At 45.0% G+C, this 22,024-nt stretch overlaps 2 protein-coding genes across 7 annotated transcripts in view; one reads left to right on the forward strand and one right to left on the reverse strand.

Annotated features, from left to right (window-relative positions):
* SLC15A2 (solute carrier family 15 member 2) overlaps positions 1-9,956 on the forward strand; it is a 131,966-nt gene extending 122,010 nt beyond the window's left edge. Inside the window, exon 43 of the mRNA XM_069555407.1 lies at positions 7,791-9,956. Within this exon, the coding sequence (XP_069411508.1) occupies positions 7,791-7,808 (18 nt within the window). The 3' untranslated portion in view covers positions 7,809-9,956. The remainder of the gene's footprint in view (positions 1-7,790) is intronic.
* The window catches only part of ILDR1 (immunoglobulin like domain containing receptor 1), a 35,162-nt gene that overhangs the window by 8,061 nt on the left and 5,077 nt on the right, over positions 1-22,024 (reverse strand). For 3 of the 6 annotated variants that reach the window (XM_069555669.1, XM_069555677.1, XM_069555658.1), the window contains exons 2-6: positions 12,359-12,529; positions 10,907-11,056; positions 7,274-7,393; positions 6,848-6,994; positions 205-336 (exon numbers count right to left, since the gene is read on the reverse strand). In XM_069555669.1, the coding sequence (XP_069411770.1) occupies positions 205-336; positions 6,848-6,994; positions 7,274-7,393; positions 10,907-11,056; positions 12,359-12,529 (720 nt within the window). The remainder of the gene's footprint in view (positions 1-204; positions 337-6,847; positions 6,995-7,273; positions 7,394-10,906; positions 11,057-12,358; positions 12,530-22,024) is intronic. The other 3 variants (XM_069555695.1, XM_069555702.1, XM_069555686.1) reach the window with 1 other exon arrangement.

The following is a 22,024-nucleotide window of genomic DNA, read 5'->3' on the forward strand; positions in this document are numbered from 1 at the left end:
GAGTAAGAACATGCAGAACTGCTCGTCCAAAACACACTCCTCAGAATCAGGGCCCCCAAGTGCGGCCTTATTTAGCATGAATCTACACCTTCCCGTCCTCCATCACAAAGATGCCCCCCGTTTGGTCATGAAGGCCCTGATGCAGCCCATGCTCCTACCCTTGCCCTTTACCCTCTCCCACCCCAAATCTCTGGCAGGGTTTACCTCGCTGCAGCAGTGGGTTCATTGGATAAGATGAAAACTGGGAGCTCCTGTCCGCCCCCCAGTACAGGGGTTTTTCCATCATCTGAGAGCCTAAGGCCTGAGCCTGCTTCATGTAGCGGTGGCGGGCCAGGGCTGCAGGGGAAAAGGGAGAAACGCAGGCCCTGAGCCAGGGCAAGGCCCACACGTCCCACTTCACTTCTCTCCACCCAGCAGCCTTGCCAAGAGGCCACTTTCTCTCCTTGAGGTTTTCTGTGTCCTCTCTTATATGGGTGGAAGGGTTAAGGGAAGTAGTGAATCCACTGTTCCTCTGTCAGAACTCTGGGAATAAATTCCCTGGAAAGACTGCAGGACCTGCACCCTAGGAAATATCCTCCTGAAACTTGACTTCCTAGTCTTGGAATCATTTCATCGTCCTGCCAATTTCCAAGGTCACCCAAGATGTATAGGTAGAAATGTAGATCTTAGCAGGCAGTGAAATCTCAGGCTATAGACCAAATATAGAAGGCACAGATGCAAAGGGTTTCAGGAGGTGGTGAGTCAGGGGCTTCTTGGGAGGATCACCTGCTCAGAGTGGAAGAAAAGGACACAGATGCTGAGGTCAATGGGCAGAATTACTGGTAAAGGAAAAGGGACTGATGAATGTTTCCAGCTGGTAATGCCAGCCCTGGGTGGGAGAAAACCATGGGGAAGAAGGCAGAGAATGCAAAAACCTGAAGTAGATCCTTTCTATGCTTCTCCTCACTTTATTAAATGTTGGGGTTTTCCCTAAGTAAGGGGAATCTCTAATGGGTGGGGTAGAGGCAGAAAAGACAGAAGGGAAATACCATTTCCTTTCAGGGCAAAGAAAACAGTATTAAAAAAAAGCAGCCCAAGAGTCCATAGAAATGTTTCTCCAGTCCCCTCTGCAGCTGATCTGAAGCACACAACCCACAGCACATACAAATTAAAAACAAATGCATTTAGTTGTTTTGCTCATGTGATTCTGTGACTGAGTGCACATGTCTCCCAAGGTCCCTATGTATACATGCATGTAGAACAGTCCCAGGTCTATCCACTTGTGTGCTTAAGTGCAGGAAGTGCCCGCTTCAGGCCCCCAGCATGGTACTCTCACCTCTTCCTGGGTTCTCCAACCTTCTGAATGCCCCTAAAGCTACAGAGCTCTGCCAGAGCTTCCTCTTACCATAGTACGAGGAGGCAAAAGACAGGCATTCTGGACCCAGCATAGGGTGGGGGATTTGCTGAGGCCAGCAGATAAGGGTCATCTGGAAGGCTATTCAATGGCTCCAGTATAAAACCAACTTCCAACACAACAAGAAGTGGTTGTAGCCAAGCCCCCAGACTTTTGTGGAGCTCTGGCCCTGATGGTGAGTCACAGCCCAGCCTGGAGGAAGTCAGATACAAGCTTAGAGCAGCTCACCCACCTGACACACCTTCATGCCTGAGGACAGCACACCAGACCCTCTGAAGACAAGTTCACCTACTCAGCACTTTCCTCTTCCTCTTGCTAACACGTGCCTCCCCCAATTCCATATAACATGCCACCTTCAGCACATACAATGCCCTCCTTAATATGAGCCAGTCACTTTACATGAGTTAACTAATCCTCAGAGAAATCTCTTAAATGTGAGCATCAGATGAGAAAGTTAGAGAGGTTACCTTCCCAGCCCAATGTCCCACAGCTGGTGACCACCAGTAGAGGCAGTGTGTGACCCTGTGTCTGTCTGTCAAGCCTTTACTCTTTCTGCCAAACTGCGGAGTCCCCAGACTCCTTTATGTGATAAAGCAAAAAAACAAAAAAAAACACACCCTTTCCCAGCAGTACCTTCTCACATTATTTTTCTCTCCTCAGCACCACACCTTTCAAAATTCACTCCAGACTAATCTTGCTTCCAGGGCCTCAGGACATCTGATCCCATTGGGAACAACCTTCGCTGCCCCCTACCCCTCTTAACTGAATCTTGATCTCCTCCCGATGGTACTGTTCCCTCTTTGGGCCACTTCCTTTTTCAGCACCTCCAATTCAATAGGAGGGAAAAGGAGAGTTGGGCTTCTCTTCTTGCTCTCCAAATTACTTCTTAATTAATGGGACCCTTTGCAGAGATGACTTCCTAGAGACTTTTCTGGATCTTCCATCAGGCTTCCTGTCAAATATTCACACATTCCCAAGATTAATCCACCTGCTTCCTTCTTAACTGCCACCACCTCATTCTAGGATCCCTCCCTTCCCTAATGCACTGGAGTGAAAAAATATAGTCTCTGAGCTTCTACCTTGCCCTCCTGTCCCTAAAAAAAATAGCTCAGTGGGGAAGTCTAGACTATCAGGCTTTCTGTTGCTCACCTAATGGCGAATCAAGCAATAAAATAAGAAACATGGAGAAATTAACAAAGCCTTAAATGACTCCTAATAAGTTATCTCTGAACCTCAGTGGTGTAAAATCTGTCTTGGTCACCTGTAATGAGATAGTTAAATATACAGACTCCTGGATCCCACTCCCAGACTGGCCTTCAGTCAAATATAATGTGAGAAAATCCATGTTTTCAACAAGCTCCTTGACTTTAAGGCAGGAGTTGGAGTTGACTACTGTGGATTCTCAACAACTCTCAACAACGTTCTGAGAATTATGGTCCTCAAGGATAGGTTTCCATAAACGCAGGCTTTAAGAGTCACAGGGACTTCAACTGGAATCCCAGCATGTATTAGCTGTGTAATTTCGATTGAGTCTCCACAGTATGTTAGCTCAACATCCTCATTTCTGAGCTGGGGATAATAAGTAGTGAAGTGAAAGTGTTAGCCACTCAGTCATGTCTGACTGATTTGTGACCCCATGGACTGTAGCCCGACAGGCAACTCTGTCTATGGAAATCTCTAGGAAAGAATACTGGAGTGGGTTGCCATTTCCTCCTCCAGGGGATCCTCGTGACCCAGTGATCGAACTCAGGTCTCTTGCACTGCAGGCAGATCCTTTACTATCTGAGCCACCAGGGAAGCCTCAGGGATAATAATACCTATTTCATAAAGTTGTTGCAGTTAAATGAGGTAATAACTATGAAATGCCTAATACTGGCAAATATTCAATGGGTCGTGGCTCATGTTGTTACAACAAATGGTTAACATAAGTCACTACTTTCACCTTAGATCCCATAGAAGACAAAAAGTACACATTTGGAGACTAAATCATCAAAAGTATAATCATTTTCATTTCTGAGGAAAACCTGGGGCATGTGCTTTAAGATCACCCTTTGTGACAGAAATAACACTCAACACCTCCCTTCTACCAGAGACCTGCAGCCAGGATCTTCTGTGTGAATCACCCATGGTGCCTGAATCACCCTGAGGACCTCCAACTTCTTTCCATTCCTTACCACCCCCTCTCCACTCTTACAGAGTGTTCTTCGCCCTCCCTGACCCATAGGTCATACAGTCCTTTTTCTTTTTTTATATATATACTGGAAGTATACATAGTATACTGATTTGACTGGCAGTCCTTTCAGGGACATCCTCAGAAGCGTCCTAGAATCTCACACCCCTGGAACCCTTTCTATTTCAGCTTTTGGGAACAACCAGTCCATGCTTCCTGGGCCCATGATGGCTCCACTGTCAGGCAACCAACCTCAAATTGCCCTTTTTTCCAATATGTGTAGATCTCCTTGACTGATTCAGCAACCCTGCTTCCCTCCTCCAGAGCGGCAGTTTAAACATTCCCCACTTCTGATGCCTTCCCCTCAGTATGAACTTACAGCTGATGACATGTCTTTGTTAAGAAGAGGAACCAGTCCTGGACATGGAATCATAGGACTAGTCCAAGGCTTACCACTAAGAAGCTGTATGTAATTGTGGAAATCTCTGTCTAGGCCCCACTTCCCTCAGCTGAAGTGGGGTTACTAAACTTTGGTGTCATTTTTGTTTTACTCCTCCCTGGTCTTCTCACTGGAAAGTGGGAGCAGGTTGTGGGGGTGGGCTGTGGTCACAGAAGCTCAAGAATAACTGACGTCGTTCTCGAAGCTGCCTTTTGTGTCTAGAATTTTGATCTGCTGAAATCGAGACAGGCTGGTGTCAACTCACTCCCCCAGCTTCTTCCCTTACACTTTAATCATATTCCTTGCGTTAACTTCCTCTCTCTCTCCAGAGGGCAGGCTTCCTTCTCTTTCTCTCTCTTACAGTGAAAGGTAGTCCTGATGTCAGTGAAAGGTAAGCCTGATGTCACTCCCACTCCCTCTCTTACAGTGAAAGGGAAGCCTGATGTTACTCCCACTGATTCCATCCCTCCTCAGTCACTGCCTCACTTCACAATGCTTCCTTTCTCTTTCTTTCTACTGGCCTTGGTTCTCCATCTACAAGTATGCTTCAGTTCAGTCGCTCAGTCGTGTCCAACTCTTTGCGACCCCATGAATCGCAGTACACCAGGCCTCCCTGTCCATCACCAACTCCCAGAGTTTACCCAAACTCATGTCCATCGAGTCAGTGATGCCATCCAGCCATCTCATCCTCTGTCGTCCCCTTCTCCTCCTGCCCCCAATCCCTCCTAGCATCAGGGTCTTTTCCAATGAGTCAACTCTTTGCATGACGTGGCCAAAGTATTGGAGTTTCAGCTTCAGCATCAGTCCTTCCAAAGAACACCCAGGACTGCCTTCCTTTAGGATGGACTGGTTGGATCTCCTAGCAGTCCAAGGGACTCTCAAGAGTCTTCTCCAACACCACAGTTCAAAAGCATCAATTCTTCAGTGCTCAGCTTTCTTCACAATCCAACTCACACATCTATACATGATCACAGGAAAAACCATAGCTTTGCTTAGGGTTACCTTATTTAAAAACAAAACAAAACAAAACCACGATCACATCCACCCTCTTCCCCATCCAAGAGCTTAACTTGACAAGTCCTGCCCCCTCCATGTAATCTCCTCTTGTCACCAAATTTCTCAGGACAGACTCCCCAGGTGACTCACTTTGAAAGTGACCTCATCTGCTCAAGTTCAAGGATCTTTCTTTGTGGCCCACATTTCCTTATCTCACCAGTTCTTCTAAATGAAATCTAAACACTTGGGAGAAACCACTTTCTCCCAGAACCTGTTGATCAGCTTACGGACAGTGGACACATTTATTGCTGGTGCTGACTGTGTCCCTAGCCCTTGCCTGTTTTGAGTGCCCCACAGGCTTAGGGATTCCGAGAAAGCGTCCTGGGAGAGTTTCCCTCATCTCAGTCTGCGTATTACAGCACTGAGAGCAGTGACTCCTACATGGCCTCCTTCCCAGAGGAGGGATAGAAAGGCAAGGAGCTCCATGGCCCAATATCGAGTTCTCTGCTATTTCTCATCTCTTGAAGGAACCTATTGGCATCTCAGCCAATCCCATAGCTATCTACACAGACAGAGGCTGTGGCAGCCTCTGTTGTGGGAAATTCACGTACTGTAAGTCAAATGAGAACGAATGCAACACTGCATTGTTTCTGCTACTTACTTTGTGTGACTCCTCTGACCTTCAGTCTCCTCATTGTTAAATAACAATGATACCTGCCTTCTAGGGTTGTGAGGATTCAAAAGGGAAATATATGCAAAGGCCCCACACAACAGACACCCAATAAAAGTTAGTTCTCTTTTCCTGTAAGACAGCAACCTCAGAACACAGGCCTGAAACCAGACTCAGACCATTGACCTCCTTGACATTATAGATTAGGTTTTGTTTCTTTCTTAAAAGCCAATTTCTGGGTTTCTTTTAATATCCTTTAAATAGACCAAAATGATAACAGTGGTTATATCTGGTTGCTCAGATCAGTTTTTTTCATTTTCCTGAATTTCTCAGATTTTCTACAAGGTAATACTTTACTTATACCACCAGGAAAAGGAAATGCTACTTTAAAACACAAAAAAATCCTTCCTTTAAAGCTGCTGATTCTGCTCCATCCATTCAGTAAGAAAAGATCTTTGTGGAATAAACTTTCTTCTTTTGTCTTCAACAAACGTTTTAGGGCATGTCACAATTCTGTTTTATTAATAAAAGGCCAAATTCAAGCCCAAAGAAAGATCACTGTTAGAGCAAGATCTCCTGCCTTCTCTTTCCTTTGTCTAAAACAGAGACTCTCAAAGTGCGGCCCCCAGACCAACAGTGTGAACTTCTGAGAAATAAAAATCCTCAGGCCCACCCAAGACCGATTAAATCAGAAACTCCAAAGACAGAGCCGGCAACCAAGTTTTATCAAGCCCTCCAGGAGATTCTTAAGTTTGAGGAGCTCTGCTCCAACACCTCTCTCTCTTCTGATCTGTTCTTTTCAAGTAATCTCTAGGAAGTGGCCTTCTCTCTCACTGTTCCATGCAAACCACTCCCTCCAGCCACCTTATGTCCAAGCAAGGTCAGAGGTGGGGGCAAATACTGGAGCACAGGCCTATCAGGGCTGCTGAGGAAAGGACACCAGTGGGCAGACCCATCTGAAGGGGGCCTTAGGCAGTCTAGAAGGTGAACAAGCATACTATGGCTTCCCTAAGCATAATTTTCTGAACTGAGCCCAAAGACCTCTGAGCCTGTGATGAGAAGGACATGGAGAAGAAACTGGGAGAATGCAAGGTTTTGACGTGGTCATGTAAAATTGATATGTCTGGGGCACTCGACTTTCGTCCCACCCCATCCCACTGGTCGTCTGTCCCCTCTCACCTTCCTGGGGGCAGCAGCAGCGGTCGGGGCAGCAGGGGCAGCGGAGGTAGCAGCAGCAGTACTGGGGGCAACACTGGCACCAGCACACTCCAATCAGCAGGAGCAGGAGGAGGGCTCCCAGGACGATGAAGATCACGGTCAGCCAGTCTGCAGGGGGCAAGCCAAGCAAGGGTCGAACTAAATCTGCAGGGGCATGCTTTAGCTTGTAACATGCTAAAGGTCTGATCTACACAGCTTTTGACCTATAGGGTAAGGTTGAGCAATATACACGCAGAATAAAAAATTTAGCTTTGGTAAGGTAACTTCAGAGTCTGGCTACCAACCACAATAAACCTAGGTTTGCTTGTTTCTGTTTTTTTTTTTTTTTCCTTTATGTAAAAGTGTCCCAGTGGGGGTGGCCAAATAGAAATCTCCAAGAGCACTTACGCAGGACGATGAGCTTCACTTCCTTATCTGGGTCTCCTGACGTGTCCCCTGGGGCCTCAATGGTGCAGTAATACACTCCATGGTCCCACCACATCACTTCATTAATCACCAGATCTGCTCCTGCAGTGAGGGAGGGGAAAGTGCCAGCAATTAAAGGAGAGGGCATGGGTTTCTGACTTCTGGTAGCTTCAGGTCCCCAACATTATACTTCCACATCCTAAAAGGGCCTCTCATAGAGAAAGGCCTCTATTCCTTCCTTTGAGATTCTCTTCTGTCTCCGAACAGCATAAAGGTGGTAAAACTGACCACTTAGTGAGCTCTACCAGGTACCCTGAAAGGAGTTAGGATACATCACCCCACTTCCTTCCTTCCACAGCTCTCTAAATGGGTGAGATAGAGGTTACCAGCTACCTCCCAATGTCTGTTCTCCCTTTCTCTCATGGTCATAGAATTTTTGCTCATGTATCAATACTTAGCTATCCAGAATAAAGTCACTAATTGTCATCCTCTCTTACAGATGGACATGGACATGTGACTCGGTTCTGGTGGACAGAATATAAACAGAAGTGTCACATGATGGCTCTCAGGAACCTACTTGAAAACAGCTTGGGAACATCTTTGCTCTTTTCTTCATTTCTTCCTCCACTCTGTTACCTGGAAAGCAAATGTGATGGCTGCCATCTTGGACCATAAGGAAAGAGATGACATTCTTAGTGAGCGGGAAGGAGCTCGGGTTCCTGAGGAATTAATGGAGCAGAGCCACCACACTAGTTCTGGTCTGTCTAGCCCCAAATTTATACCTGTATGTGTGCCTACTCAGTTGCTCAGTCATGTCTGACTCTCTGTGACCCCACAGACTGTGTAGCCCATCAGGCTCCTCTGTCCATGGAATTTTCCAGGCAAGAATATTGGGCTTCCATTTCCTCTTCCAGGGGATCTTCCTAACCCAGAGACCAAACCCAACTCTCTGGCATCTCCTGCATTGGCAGGCAGGTTCTTTACCACTGAGCCACCAAGGAAGAAATTAACTTTTTATTGTTTAAGTCACTAATATTTTGGGCTTTTGCTTATGCAATCAAACTTAATCCTGATACAAGGGGTAGAATTATTAGCTGCATATCAGATGAGGAAACTAAGACTAGAGGAAACTGGAACAGAGAGAGGTAACAGAGGTAGGTTCAAACTTCAGTCTTGCCTCAAAGCTGGTGCCCTCAACCACCAAGCTCTAATGTCTTCTCCAAACTGGGTAGGAAAATCCACAGCTTGGGTTCCTCACCAGCTGTGAACATATACTTCTGAATCTTGATGGCACAGTTGAGATGAACTTGAGAAACAAGTAAGGATAAAATGCCAATATTTTCAGAGTAAGTGTTACTCAAGAAAAGAATGAGTTTTTGTGAGCACCAAGTGTCTACCCCATTAAGATAGATGAAGGTTATGTTCACATTAAAGGCAAATGTTCTCTAAAGACCTTCTGTGGGTCTAGCACTATGTCAGACTCTGTGGAAGCTCAAACAAGACCTGTGCTGTGTCTGTCCTGAAAGAGCTTAACGTCCAGTCAGAGACATCAGGGTAGCCCCCATATCCAAGCTACTTTATCCACACAAAGTACCAGAGGACACCTTCAAATTCTTAAAGACCTTAGTTATAGATTTGCTCCTAATTACTTGGCAGTCATAGCTGCAATTCTTTTTTATCTGTTTGTCAAGAAATATTTATTGAGGAAATGAAACAAACATGCAAGGTCATGCACCACTGGAGCTAACTTTGACTTCTCTTTCCTTCTCTTTCTACGTCAATCCTTATGGTTTTTTTCCTACTCATGATTTTCCAACCTGCTGCCTTTCCCAGAAACAAGCTTACCCCAGACTTGGAAAAATGGTGAAAGTGCTTTGGAGGAAATACACCCTCCAAGGTTAATGTGTATTATAAATCTCCCCCAATTTTACTAGAGACAAAGATTATTTCAGGGATGTCAGAATAATGAGGACATTCAGATATGTTAGTATTTCAAATGATCCAAGAACTGATCTGACAGGGTCTTCTCAAATGATGCAAACACAGGCATAAAAATTTCAGAAAACAAGGTCTCCAAGAAGTCACTACAATCCTGGAGATAGAAATTAAAGCCAAGGGGAAATACCACTTTCCCATGGGAATAAGGAGGCAGAATTTGACCCAAAGGTGGTTGGGAGTAGGGGTAGTGGACAGTGTTAGCCATTTAGAAAGAAAAAGAAAATGACAGAAAATCAGAGACTATCACCTATGGGGACTTTGGTCCTTCAAAAACTGTAAAGGAGACTTTAAACTTTGGGGTCAGATCAGAGTTAAGTTTCTCGGCTCTGGAAAAAGCAGTCACCCTGAACCTCTGAGGATGCACCTAAAAGCTGGAAAAGGACAGATGTTCCCTAAGGCTGAACGCTCATGGGCTGACTTGGGAAGGTCAGAGGTTGAATATAAACAGATCAGCTAAAGTACTATACACAAAGTTGGAAACAATTTTTAAACTAGGTTGATCTACCTCTAAACAGTCATAGAATATTCACTGATTTCTTCAGATTGTTGCTATGGGTACCCTGAGTAGCCTGCTATGTGTATTCTCCCACTTCCCCCCAGCCCCTACTTTTAACCAGTCAATATTTCTTTAACACTATACATAAAGCTCATTGAAATAGGCTCTGAATTCTGCGCCAATAATCCATTGGACATGGAATCCGCTCCCCCCAGGAATGTGGGGTGCTGGCCCTTCATTCACAGGTGTGCTGAATGGTCATAACGAAAGTTCACCACACACATGTGGTTTGCTAAGTGCTTTATACATATCATCTCACTTAATCCTGACAACTCTCCACAAGACAAGTACTATGGCAAGTCCCACCTTACAGAAATTGAGGCTTAAAAAGTGAAAGGGACTTGCCCAAGTTCACAACCCTTGTGAGTGCAGAACAGGGACCTACACCTGAGTCTGACACCTGAGTCTACTCCTGGTGCTCCCGCAAAGAATGCATATGCTTCACACATAGCTCTCAGATGTCATGCTTGATGTTTACTTCAGTGTGGGGAGACAAAGACCATTACACCCATCTTTCAGATGTGATAACAGAGGCCCGAAAAAAGAATAGGTCACTAAGCAAGGAGGTGGAAGCATGGGATCACCACCCCGTCTTTTGATTCTACACCCAGTGCTCTTTCCTCTACCAGTGGAAGGCAAGGGTCCATAAGTGGCCATCTACTTAGAAACCCCTACTCCATAGATTTGGGAAACAGGGGGTAGCCAGAGGGGAACTCAGGCATCTGGGGTTTGAGCAGGCTTTGAGAGTACTTTCTGGAAGGAATCAAGGGAGCCTCAGCCACACGTTATCTATGAATCTCAGGAAGGTGAAGGAAAACACCCAGTTCCAGACCTTTAGCCAAAGCTGTAGACGATCCTCTTGTCTGAGCCCAGCCTCCAGGGTACTGACTTCAGAGGGGGCGGCACATTCTGTGCATTTGGCACTTTCCTCAAAAAATGAAAGTGACTAAGTAGACCATCAAGCAACAGAAGAAAAGGGAAATCCCCACGATGACTCAGCCCGCTGGGCCTGGTGCCTACACAGCTCTCCACCCCCAGGCCCCAGCTGCCTCCGAACTCACGATTCTGGATGGTGATCTTGCGTTGCCGGTAATCCACCCCCAGCACAGGTTCATTCTGCCCCCGCCGCTGGGCCACGATGCGAACTTCCCGCTGGCTGTCATTGCAGTCATTGGACGGGTCCTGGCCCAGGGATAAAGCCGCCTGGTATGCTGGAGAAAGAGGACATGGGCAAGTCACACAGCAGTAAGGAATTCCCATCAAGAAAGGTGCCCTCAGTGGTCCCTGGAGCAGTGAAGGTTTTCAGTGTTTCCTGAGGGTCTCCATCTCCTAGGCATTTTCTCAAAGATGGGGATCTGAGAGTCTACATTTCTAATGAGCTCCTAGGTGAAACCATTACTCACACTTTGAGCAGCAAGACTCCAGACCCCTCTATTGGGCCAAAATTTCCAAATCCTGAACTGTATCACCACCTCCCATCCAAATGTCCCCTGCCTCATTTCCAAAGTGACTCCAGAATCTGCTCCCAAATGGTTCCTCTAACCTGACCTCTCAATAAAAGTACTGAGAGCTGTTAAATCTGCTGATGATAAATGCCTTCTACCTGGTCCCTCCTACCTTCCCACTTAATGCAGGCATTCTAAGAATAGCCCCCAGGAAACAATGCCTCAATTTAGAAAGGGGGTGTTCTAGGAACAAGGTGAGGCTCTGTGGGTGGCTCAGTAAGTTAGGTTTTGGAGCTCATATTGCAAGATACTAGTTGGGGCTAAATATGGTAAAGCTGATGTCTCCCCCTCCTTTGTCTCATCTTGGGAAGCTCAGGGTGAACAGGGTCTACCTCTATTCTCCAGATTTCTAAAGGTCAATTGTCCCAGGCTGGTGGTGGGAGTCTCGGCTCTTCTGTTTCTTGAGAGAGGCAGAGGTGGGCAGTGAGATAAGGACTTAAGTTCAAGACAGCAAGACTGACATGAGTGGGGCAGTTGTCACCAAGAGGGAGGACTTGGCTAAATGTAGGAGAGAGCAGCACAACATTCAGAGATGCCCACAATGAGCAGGCTTCCTGTAGCCAGTGTGCTCCCAGTCACTGAGAGAGGCATGACTGTCTACAGGATGGCTGGCCCTAGAAGGGGTTGTGGTAGTGGGCGGGAGGCTCACAAATGACCGTTCCTCATCCATCCTGTGGCTAGTGGGTGGGGTGGGGGATACGAGTGCACCAGGCATTAACTAGGATGCAGGACTTGCTCTGCCTTTTTACTTAATGTCTAAGCTGCCTTCATTCCTTTTAGAACAAAGTGGAACAGAAATTTTAAAATAAATTAATGGTATGTGACCCTGAATAAGTTATGTCATCTACTTGGCCTCAGCTTATCTATAAAATGAGGGAACTGCAATAAGCAATCTTTCTGGCTTCTTCTCACTATAAGGATTTGTGATCCTAAATAATTCCTACACCCTAATGGCAGTAATTCACCCTCTGTGAGAGTGGGGGCAAGAGTGGGGAGGAGGGCACTCACATGCAGAGTAGTAGTCAAAGATGGGGTCCTTGCAGAAGGACTTGAAGCGCCACGTCACCACCACATCCTGGAGCTGGGCAGAGGTGGTGTAGTCACATTTGAGGATGACGGAGGCAAACAGGGTGACATAGCGCTCCGTGTGCTGGACCGTCACCAGCAAGGACGTGCAGCCTGCAGCCAAGAGCAGAAGGCAAAGCTGAAGGCAGACCAGGACTCTACAGGGTGACTTCCTTCTATTCATGGGGCAAGAAAAGCAATGGCCATAAGCAAACACACTGCCCGGCTGGTTGGGAGCAGCTCACAGGCAATTGTCTTACTCAGCCTGGGCGGGGTTGTGGTGGATATTGCACAGACACCCTGGAGGAGATGGAGGGAAAGAAAGAAGAAGAATCATGACTCCTAAGTTGGCTACAGTCCATATGGAGTGATGACACATCCAACAATGATAAAAAGAAGGCCATAAAAGAATGACTTTGCTGGTGTAGATATTTTTTCATGTTACTTCTCTAGGTAAAATGTTTTCCCACTTCCCTAAGGATAAAGTTCACCCTCTGCACCCTGGCCTAGGAGACCAGTCAGGTCTGCTTTCAGCCTTTCTCTGGGGCCTCATCTCCCTTCATGCCCCACCCTGACAGAGGGCTTTGGGCACTCTAGCCTTGCCTCCGTCCTTCTTGTGCCAGGTCATCCCAGGTGTACATCTCTCGGCTGGAGCACTCTTCCACATCACCAGTTGCCACTCCACTCCCTTCACCAGGCTAAGCAAGATTTATTTCTTAGGTTTTCAGCTGCACCCTTGCCTCCTCTGACTGCAAGTCTGGAAGAGGAGGCTTCCTCTGCTTTCCCAAAATGCCCTGTCCTACCTCTGGCAGCACTTTTCACACTTCTTGGGGATGGCCTGGCTACTGTAGGCTTGGAGAAGGCCTACTGGGGCTTGCTTCTGGCTCACTGTTCAAACACAAAAGCCTCATATTGGCACCTGTCACCTCCTTAAAAACTGAAGTCACTCAGTTGTGTCCAACTCTTTGCAACTCCATGGACTGTAGCCTGCCAGGCTCCTCTGTCCATGGAATTCTCCAGGCCAGAATACTGGATGGGTGCCCGTCTCCAGGGGATCTTCCCAACCCAGGGATCAAACCCAGATCTCCCACATGGCAGGCAGAATCTTTACCTTCTGAGCCACCAGGAAGCCCTTCAGTTTAGTCACTCAGTCGTGTCCGACTCTTTGCGACTCCATGGATCACAGCACACCAGGCCTCCTTGTCCATTACCAACTCCCGGAGTTCACTCAGACTCACATCCATCGAGTCCGTGATGCCATCCAGCCATCTCATCCTCTGTCATCCCCTTCTCCTCCTGCCCCCAATCTCTTCCAGCATGAGAGTCTTTTCCAATGAGTCAACCCTTCACATGAGGTGTCCAAAGTACTGGAGTTTCAGCTTCAGCATCATTCCTTCCAAAGAAATCCCAGGGCTGATCTCCTTCAGAATGGACTGGTTGGATCTCCTTGCAGTCCAAGGGACACTCAAGAGTCTTTTCCAACACCACAGCTCAAAAGCATCAGTTCTTCGGCGCTCAGCTTTCTTCACAGTCCAACTCTCACATCCATACATGACCACTGGAAAAACCATAGCCTTGACTAGACGGACCTTTGTTGGCAAAGTAATGTCTCTGCTCTTCAACATGCTATCTAGGTTGGTCATAACTTTCCTTCCAAGGAGTAAGCGTCTTTTAATTTCATGGCTACAGTCACCATCTGCAGTGATTTTGGAGCCCAAAAAAATAAAGTCTGACACTGTTTCCACTGTTTCCCCACCTATTTCCCATGAAGTGATGTGAGCAGATGCCCTGATCTTCGTTTTCTGAATGTTGAGCTTTAAGCCAACTTTTTCACTCTCCTCTTTCACTTTTATCAAGAGGCATTTGAGTTCCTCTTCACTTTCTGCCATAAGGGTGGTGTCATCTGCATATCTGAGGTTATTGAGATTTCTCCTGCCAATCTTGATTCAAGCTTGTGTTTCTTCCAGCCCAGTGTTTCTCATGATGTACTCTGCATATAAGTTAAATAAGCAGGGTGACAATATACAGCCTTGGTGTACTCCTTTTCCTATTTGGAACCAGTCTGGTGTTCCATGTCCAGCTCTAACTGTTGCTTCCTGACCTGCATACAGGTTTCTCAAGAGGCAGGTCAGGTGGTCTGATATTTCCATCTCTTGAAGAACTGTCCACAGTTTATTGTGATCCACACAGTCAAAGGCTTTGGCATAGTCAATAAAGCAGAAATAGATGTTTTTCTGGAACTCTCTTGCTTTTTCCATGATCCAGCAGATGGTGGCAATTTGATCTCTGGTTCCTCTGCCTTTTCTAAAACCAGCTTGAACATCTGCAAGTTCACGGTTCACACATTGCTGAAGCCTGGCTTGGAGAATTTTGAGCATTACTTTACTAATGTGTGAGATGAGTGCAACTGTGCAGTAGTTTGAACATTCTTTGGCATTGCCTTTCTTTGGGATTGGAATGAAAACTGCCCTTTTCCAGTCCTGTGGCCACTGCTGAGTTTTCCAAATTTGCTGGCATATTGAGTGTAGCACTTTCATAGCATCATCTTTCAGGATGTGAAATAGCTCAACTGAAATTCCATCACCTCCATTAGCTTTGTTCATAGTGATGCTTTCTAAGGCCCACTTGACTTCACATTCCAGGATGTCTGGCCCTAGGTAAGTGATCACACCATCGTGAAGCCCTTAGCACCCAACAAATGTATGTTCATTCATGTTGAATACATGATGGAATGAATGACAGTGAAAATTGGCAGTACAACTGGTCCAACATAAGCACAAAACAAATTTTTTAAAAAATGATCAGACTGACAATTTTTTTTCACAAAAGATTTCAAGGAACTAACAATTTTTCTTTTACTTTTAAAAACTTTCTCCCCTTACCTTCCAAATCTACAGATACACTTAAAGCTCCAAGTCTGTGTTGATGAGGAACCAGGTGGCACAGAAATGTCAGGTGGGACTTTGACATGGTCAGAGGTCCACACATTACCAGCATCTTCAGATGTTCCTGTGTCAATATGGATTCTAGGCCCAGTTATAGGGGCCTTCTTATAGCAGGTTTAATGTGGAGAAATAGTACTAAAACTTGAGCGTACATTACCAAGAGGACCTGTGACAGCCCAGATCACTGTCAGCAGGAGTTTCTAATTCAGTAGGACTTGGGTGAGACCCAAGAACTTACACCTAATAAATTTCCAGGAGATTCTGATACTACTTCTCTGGGCACTGTACTTTGAGGACCACCGGTATAGACTAGCTAAACTAAACCCAGGCTTTGGACTCAGATACAGTTGGGTTCAAATCAAACTGAACTACTCACTTGGACACTGGAGAAGTTATTTATTCTCTCTGAGCTTGTGTTTCCTTCGCTATGAACAGAGATTGTATAAGTACTAACCTCATCAGGTCCTTGTAAGAATGTAGTGAAATAATCCACACTTCTGGCACCTGCCATGGTAACTGGCAAGGTGCTGGCATATATGCTGCCATGTTGGTGACAGTGTATGAATCTTTTTCCTTTTCCCCTTATTCTGAGGGCCATGGAGAAAGGGATTTAAGTTACAAGTCTCTCCAATAGAGTTCTCAAGTGGAGCTGTGTTCATTTTGACTGAGTTACTCCCACAAACGAAACAGTCACCCCCCACCTTTCAGAGCTGCTGAGTGGGCCTGGCTCAATGGCCAGAGCCATGAGCATGGTGCTGGGTCCTGCCTCACCTTCTAGACACAACCCTCCTAATACAGAACACCATGGTTTATGATGGGATCAGCATCCACTCTTCTCATGTCCACAGAGAGACAGCAAGATGCTGTGTTGCTTGGGACAGACTCTGGTCGCCAGAAAAACCTGAGCCCTCTTCAGGGCTGAGCTGTAATGAGGATGTGCCAGTGACAGCCGTGCTAGAGAGGGTCTGCAGAAGTGTGGGGGGAGGCCTGTGGGTGGGGAACCATCACAGAAGGAAGAGAGGGTTAAGCTCGATTCTAAAACCAAGGTAGGATTAAGATGATATGTGAAAAGCAGGAAAAGGGCAGAGACACTCACTGAGTCAGGATGGAAGAAAGGAGTGAGTAAAGGCGCTTATCATGAAGAGGCTGTTCCTTGGGGAATCTGAAGGAACCAGTCCAGCTGGGGCCTCTGGCTTTACGGAAGACACATGATAAATAAGGTGAGATGATGGTGGGGAGTGGGAGTAGGCAAATGGGGTGGTGTGTAAATTGCACTCCAGAATCTGTTTCTAGTTAATGGAAAATCACTGAAGGTTTTTCTGAAAAAGAATGATAAGGTGAAAGTGGTGTTTTTAGGACGATGGATGACTTCCTTATTTAGCTGTGAATGGAAAAGAACATCATTTTGAAAATAAGCCTTGAGAAGCTTGTTGGGGTGGGGGGAAGAGTTGCTGTCTCTACTAGCTGTAGGATTCCTAGAAGTCAGTCCAATAAGAATCAAGAGCTAATGACTAGTATCTGAAGCTTAACATGGACTATTTCATAATCTGATTTTTTTACTTTTGCTTCTCCACCTTCACTACCTCTTTCTTTTCCAGAACTGACCTGGATTAAACCTTGGAGCTTTTACCCAGCACAGCTTTAACTGAACAGCAGAAGCAGCTGCAGTAAGATCTGACAACAAATAGGATGCCATTGTCAACATTAGCTTATTTTGATCAGTAACATGCACTGATTGAAATAGAGAGAAAAACACTGACTGGCAATCTAAACAAAATCCTAGACTCACAGAGCACTTTCATATATTTCCTTCTACTCACTATCTTTACGAGCCCTGGGGAGAAACAAGCTGTGCCACTGCATACACAGCAAACCTGAGATTGGACAAGGCAAGTGGCTTGTCGGCGGTCATTCATTTTCTAAGGTGGTTGGAACCAAGACTCTGCCCTGAGCAGAATTGGGCTATTCTTTAAATAGAGGAAGATGTTTGGTATTCAATAGCTTGCAAATAATCAGAGCATGGGGCCAAGCTACACAGGCAGTAGTTAATATACTACAGGCAGCAGTTACTCTAATACCGTCATTAGTAAACTATGTGTCCTTGATTTTGTTGAATGGTAATCTGATACAAACAACAGTCTGTTCAAAGGACTCCAGTCAACATTATTTGTATAGAGGTGGAATATATGTGGGGGGCGGGGTGGATAGTACAGGTGTGCCGGGAGTCAGAGACAAGTATTTGGTTGGAGCCAGAAATTACTCTGGGGTAACTGTGAAGATGGCTGAATCTGACACCCTGAGGCAGAAGAATGGAGACAAGGGTGATCACCTTCATTACCAAATGTTCACTCAGCGTCTCTTCCATGAATGCCCTTATTATGGACAAACCACACGTGGGGTGACATGACTCACCTTTACCGTCAGAACTGGCTTTGCTGCTCTTTTATCCTTTCTTTAATTTCATCCCTTAAGTGAATTTCAAGCCTTGAATTATGCCAGGTTGCCATGTATTTGACCATATCGCACTCACTCACACTCCCTCCAGGGGTCTGTTAGCCCCATAGCACCTTGCACAGTTCCCAGACCTTCACCCCTTGCCCAGCCCAACATGGAGAGCGAGGGCGTCTCTCAGGACAAAGGTACTGAGCGACCAGCAAACCTTTCTCCCTTCTTCTCAGCTGCTACTCTGGAGCTCAGCATCTACTGTGTGCCAGGTGATAAACATACACTGTCTCCAGTCCTCATAAAGACCCCTAGGGTGGGGTCAGTCCTGGCCATAGCTGTGGGCAAAAGTTGAGAGACTATAATAAGCCAAGCCCTCTCAGCCTCAGTATTTTGAACTGGAGTCTTGCTCACAACAAAACTCAATCTTTCCCAAGCAAGCAAGCCTGACCTTCCAAGCAGAAGTCAGGAACTGGACTCTCAAAAAGCAGGAGGAGTTTCCAGATTGGGAAGAAGTGGAGGGAAGTAGCAAGACAGCCCATTTCAAAGTCAGAAACTTCCCATCTTCTCCTTTAGCCTCTAACTTCTCTGTAAAACTAACCACATTGGGCATGCACGCTACCAAGCAGGTAAAGTTTTCAAGAAAAGACTAAGGGCAGCAGAATCTGGGCTGAAAATATGAAGAGATTAAAAAAGATAAGCGTTCCGTTTATACATGTCCTGGTTGCATCTTTGCTCATTTAAATTCAGTTCTATCGAGTTATCAAATTCTTAAGATTTTCTTTCTGTTCTCATTCTCTTCATCATGTGGCATCTCCTTCTCCCCAATTCATCACCATCGGATTTCCTAGTTGTCTCTATAATTTTCTCTTTAAATTCTGGAAACTGATTTTCTGGGTTCAAATTTTGCTTCCGCTCCCCCAGTAGCTAAAAGACCTGATTAGTTATTTCCAAACTAAGGTTGTTTCTCTACATGCAAAATTAGGATGATGATAATATGTGTTCGATAAAGTAATAGTGAAGACTAAAGGAGATAAATATGTCCAGCATTTAGCAAAGAGCATGGCACATAATAGACACTTGATAAATGTCAGCTATTATTTGTATCGTTTTTTATCTTGTCCATTTTAAGAGGTTGAGATCAACTGAGAATAGCATGCAAAAGCATTTTTGAAAGAATTAAAATAATACAAATGTAAGCAGTCATTACTGCCTTCTTTCGCAAAATGAGTTACTGTATTAAAAGCTTTTAAAGCTGTGTCTTACCTGGCAAACCCATTCAGCTGGTCTCCTCTGTGAAAGAGGAAGAGGGATCTGTCATGTAAGGGTGGAAAGGTGACTTCAGATGAGATAACAGAGCCCACGGGAAGGAGAGAAGGGGAAGGGGATTCTTGGTTTCCCGCCATGAGGTACTTTCCAAGACTACGCTGATGTGCAGAGTGGGGACTATCATTCTGTGTTAAGGTGGAAAGAGAATATACCAAAGAAATAAGAGTATCTTTACAACTCAAAGCCATGTGTTCCCAAATAGATGCATATCTTTGCACATTTATTTATTCAGCCTGTTTTCCCCATGTAGTAGAGTGGGAAAGATGTTTAATAAGTTTCTAGAAATTATTATCCATACAGCATAGGGATCTAGGTAAAAAAATTTTTTTAACTAAAAATCATTTTCAGGGGACTGGTTGGCCTTTCCCCTCCTTTTCACACGAAGGGTCTTGCTTGGAAGGGAGTGGCAGGCAGGGCAGAGAGCAAAGTCTTTCCCAGCAAGGGGCAGTAGCCTACTGCTGCCTTGATGGAAGGTCTTGATTCCTGTTTTTCAGGCACCCAGGCACCTCTGCTCCACTCAGCAGGTTAACAAAAGTACACAGACTTAATCCTATCAGAGTTTATGTCAGGGCAAGCTATCTCCCCAAGTATATTTGCCATCGGTACTTGTCGTATTTCCTTAGATAACAGTGCAAACAGGAAAAGAATCCAGAGGAAGAGAGCCTGGCAATGCATGGACAAGAGTTAAGGGACAGAGAGAGCTAGGACAGGAGAAAAGGGGAGAAGAAACCAGTTGGGATGGAGAAGGAATTACGTCTATGCGTTACACGGTTAACAAAGATCTGGGTGCACTTAACAATGTTAGGCTTGGAGTGGCAGAAGCCCATGGCTGCCCTGGGGAGGAAAATGGTAACTACTCAGCATGGTATTGAGGGTTTATTATACAGTATGTCATTTAACCTTGGCAAATCCCTGTGAGATCAGCCTTATTTTCATCTCAATTTCATAGATAAGGAAAATCCTCAGGTAGATTAAATAACTGGGTTGAAGCCACACAGCTAATAAATAGCAAGACTAAATTTATGCTTATACCTCTAAAATCCCAAATCCTACAATTTCCACTGTACCACTTGCCTTCTAGGTAAGTTTCCTAGGTAAGTTTTCCTAGGCAGAGGTTTAACCCTTTAAGGGACATTTACAAATTTACTTCAATCATTTTGTAGAGAAATCCCTTTCTTTTTTTTTCTTTATAAGATAAATAATAAGAAACTTAAACAATAGAGAAGGGTATAAAGTAAAAAGTTCCTCCTTGCTCACCACGAACTCTAGTCTCCAGAAGCACCATAATTTGGTGTCTATCCTCCACATCTTTGCCTAGTTTTTTAAAAAATTAATCATATTATGTGCATTGACTCACAATTTTTTCTTCAAACTAATGAAATATCATTATATTCTTTATCAGTATAAATAGATATAATTTTTTTAGTGACTGCGTGAAAATTCACTACATGGATGAACCATAATTTATCCCTTTTGCTAATGATGGGCATTTAGGTTGTTTCTAAATTTTCATTATCACAAACAGTGCCAAAATAATTTATTGAAATGAATACCTTTATGTTATATTAGGTATCTCTTCACAAATGTGCTTTTTTATTCCAGTAGGATGTATTTCTCAAAGTGAGATTGCTAGGTCAAAGGGGATGAGGCTTTTAATAAATAATTCAGTAAAGAAATTTATAGTCCCATGAACGGTGTGTGACACTCCCATGTTTCACTACAATCTTTCCAACAGGGGAGAATATCAATCTTAAAAAAAATTTTGATAACCTACTAAGTGAAAAAAATAGCTTCTCAGGTGGTTTGAATTTGGTATCCTTTAGTTATTATGAGTAGAGGACAACAAGCCTGAGAGGCAGATGCGCGGGGTTTCCCAAAGTCATTCGCTCAGGCCAGTGACTCAACCGTGTACCCACATGCTAATCTCAGAGCACATGCAAATTTAAGTCTCACTAGAATGACAAATTTCTGTGTGCCCTGGGCCTCCAGAGGTCACTCACTCACTCACTCACTTATTGAATACCTACTATGAGACAAGCGCTGTTCCAGATGATAGGGGTAAAGTGGCTGATAAGAGAGACAAGGTCCCTGAACTCTTGGAACTTATACTCTTGGTGGGCAAGTCAATAATAAACAAGTAAACACATAAACAAGGTACATCTGGTCATGGCTAAGCTTTATAGGATGCTTAGAAACTGGTAGAGCTTTGTATAACAAGTCCTACTACTCTACAATAAGAGCCAAGACAGACACCCAGGCTCAAATCCTCCTCGTAGCTCTTCTTGGCTGTTTCAGAATCTAAGTTGGGCCCCAAATCTAAATCCTCCTCCTCCTATCCAAACTTGGGTTCTTCCCTATTTCCCATCTCAGTCAATGGGCAAGACTGAAAACTAGGTATTGTCCTTGACATCTCTTTCTCCCTCACACTCCATACAAAATCTATTATCAAATTGGGTTTATTTATCTCCCTACTATTTCTGGGATCCCTCTCTCTCCATTTTCACCATCACCCCAGCACAAACTCCATCACTTCAAGCCTGGATACTGCTTCAGTTAACGGGTACCTGCACACACACTGGTTTTCCTCCATGTGGATAGCACACTGCTGTCCATCTCCCAACTCTTTCTCTTTAAATCTCTCCAAAAGCTGTCCATTGTTCTCAGGATAAATACAAAGCCTCCTATCATGATCCATGAGACTACGCTATCTGGTCCTACCCACCCCTGCCTCCTTCCCACCACATGGAAATGCTTCCTCCTCTCAGTCATGGTGACATCCTTGCCATCCCTCATTCTCACTGAGCTCCTATTCAGCAGCCTTGCACATGCTATTCATTGGTCTGGGATGATTACACCTCAGCTCTCAACTCAAGTATCATTTCTCCAGAGAGGG

Source organism: Ovis canadensis, chromosome 1 (assembly GCF_042477335.2).
Source record: "Ovis canadensis isolate MfBH-ARS-UI-01 breed Bighorn chromosome 1, ARS-UI_OviCan_v2, whole genome shotgun sequence".
NCBI lineage: Eukaryota > Metazoa > Chordata > Mammalia > Artiodactyla > Bovidae > Ovis > Ovis canadensis.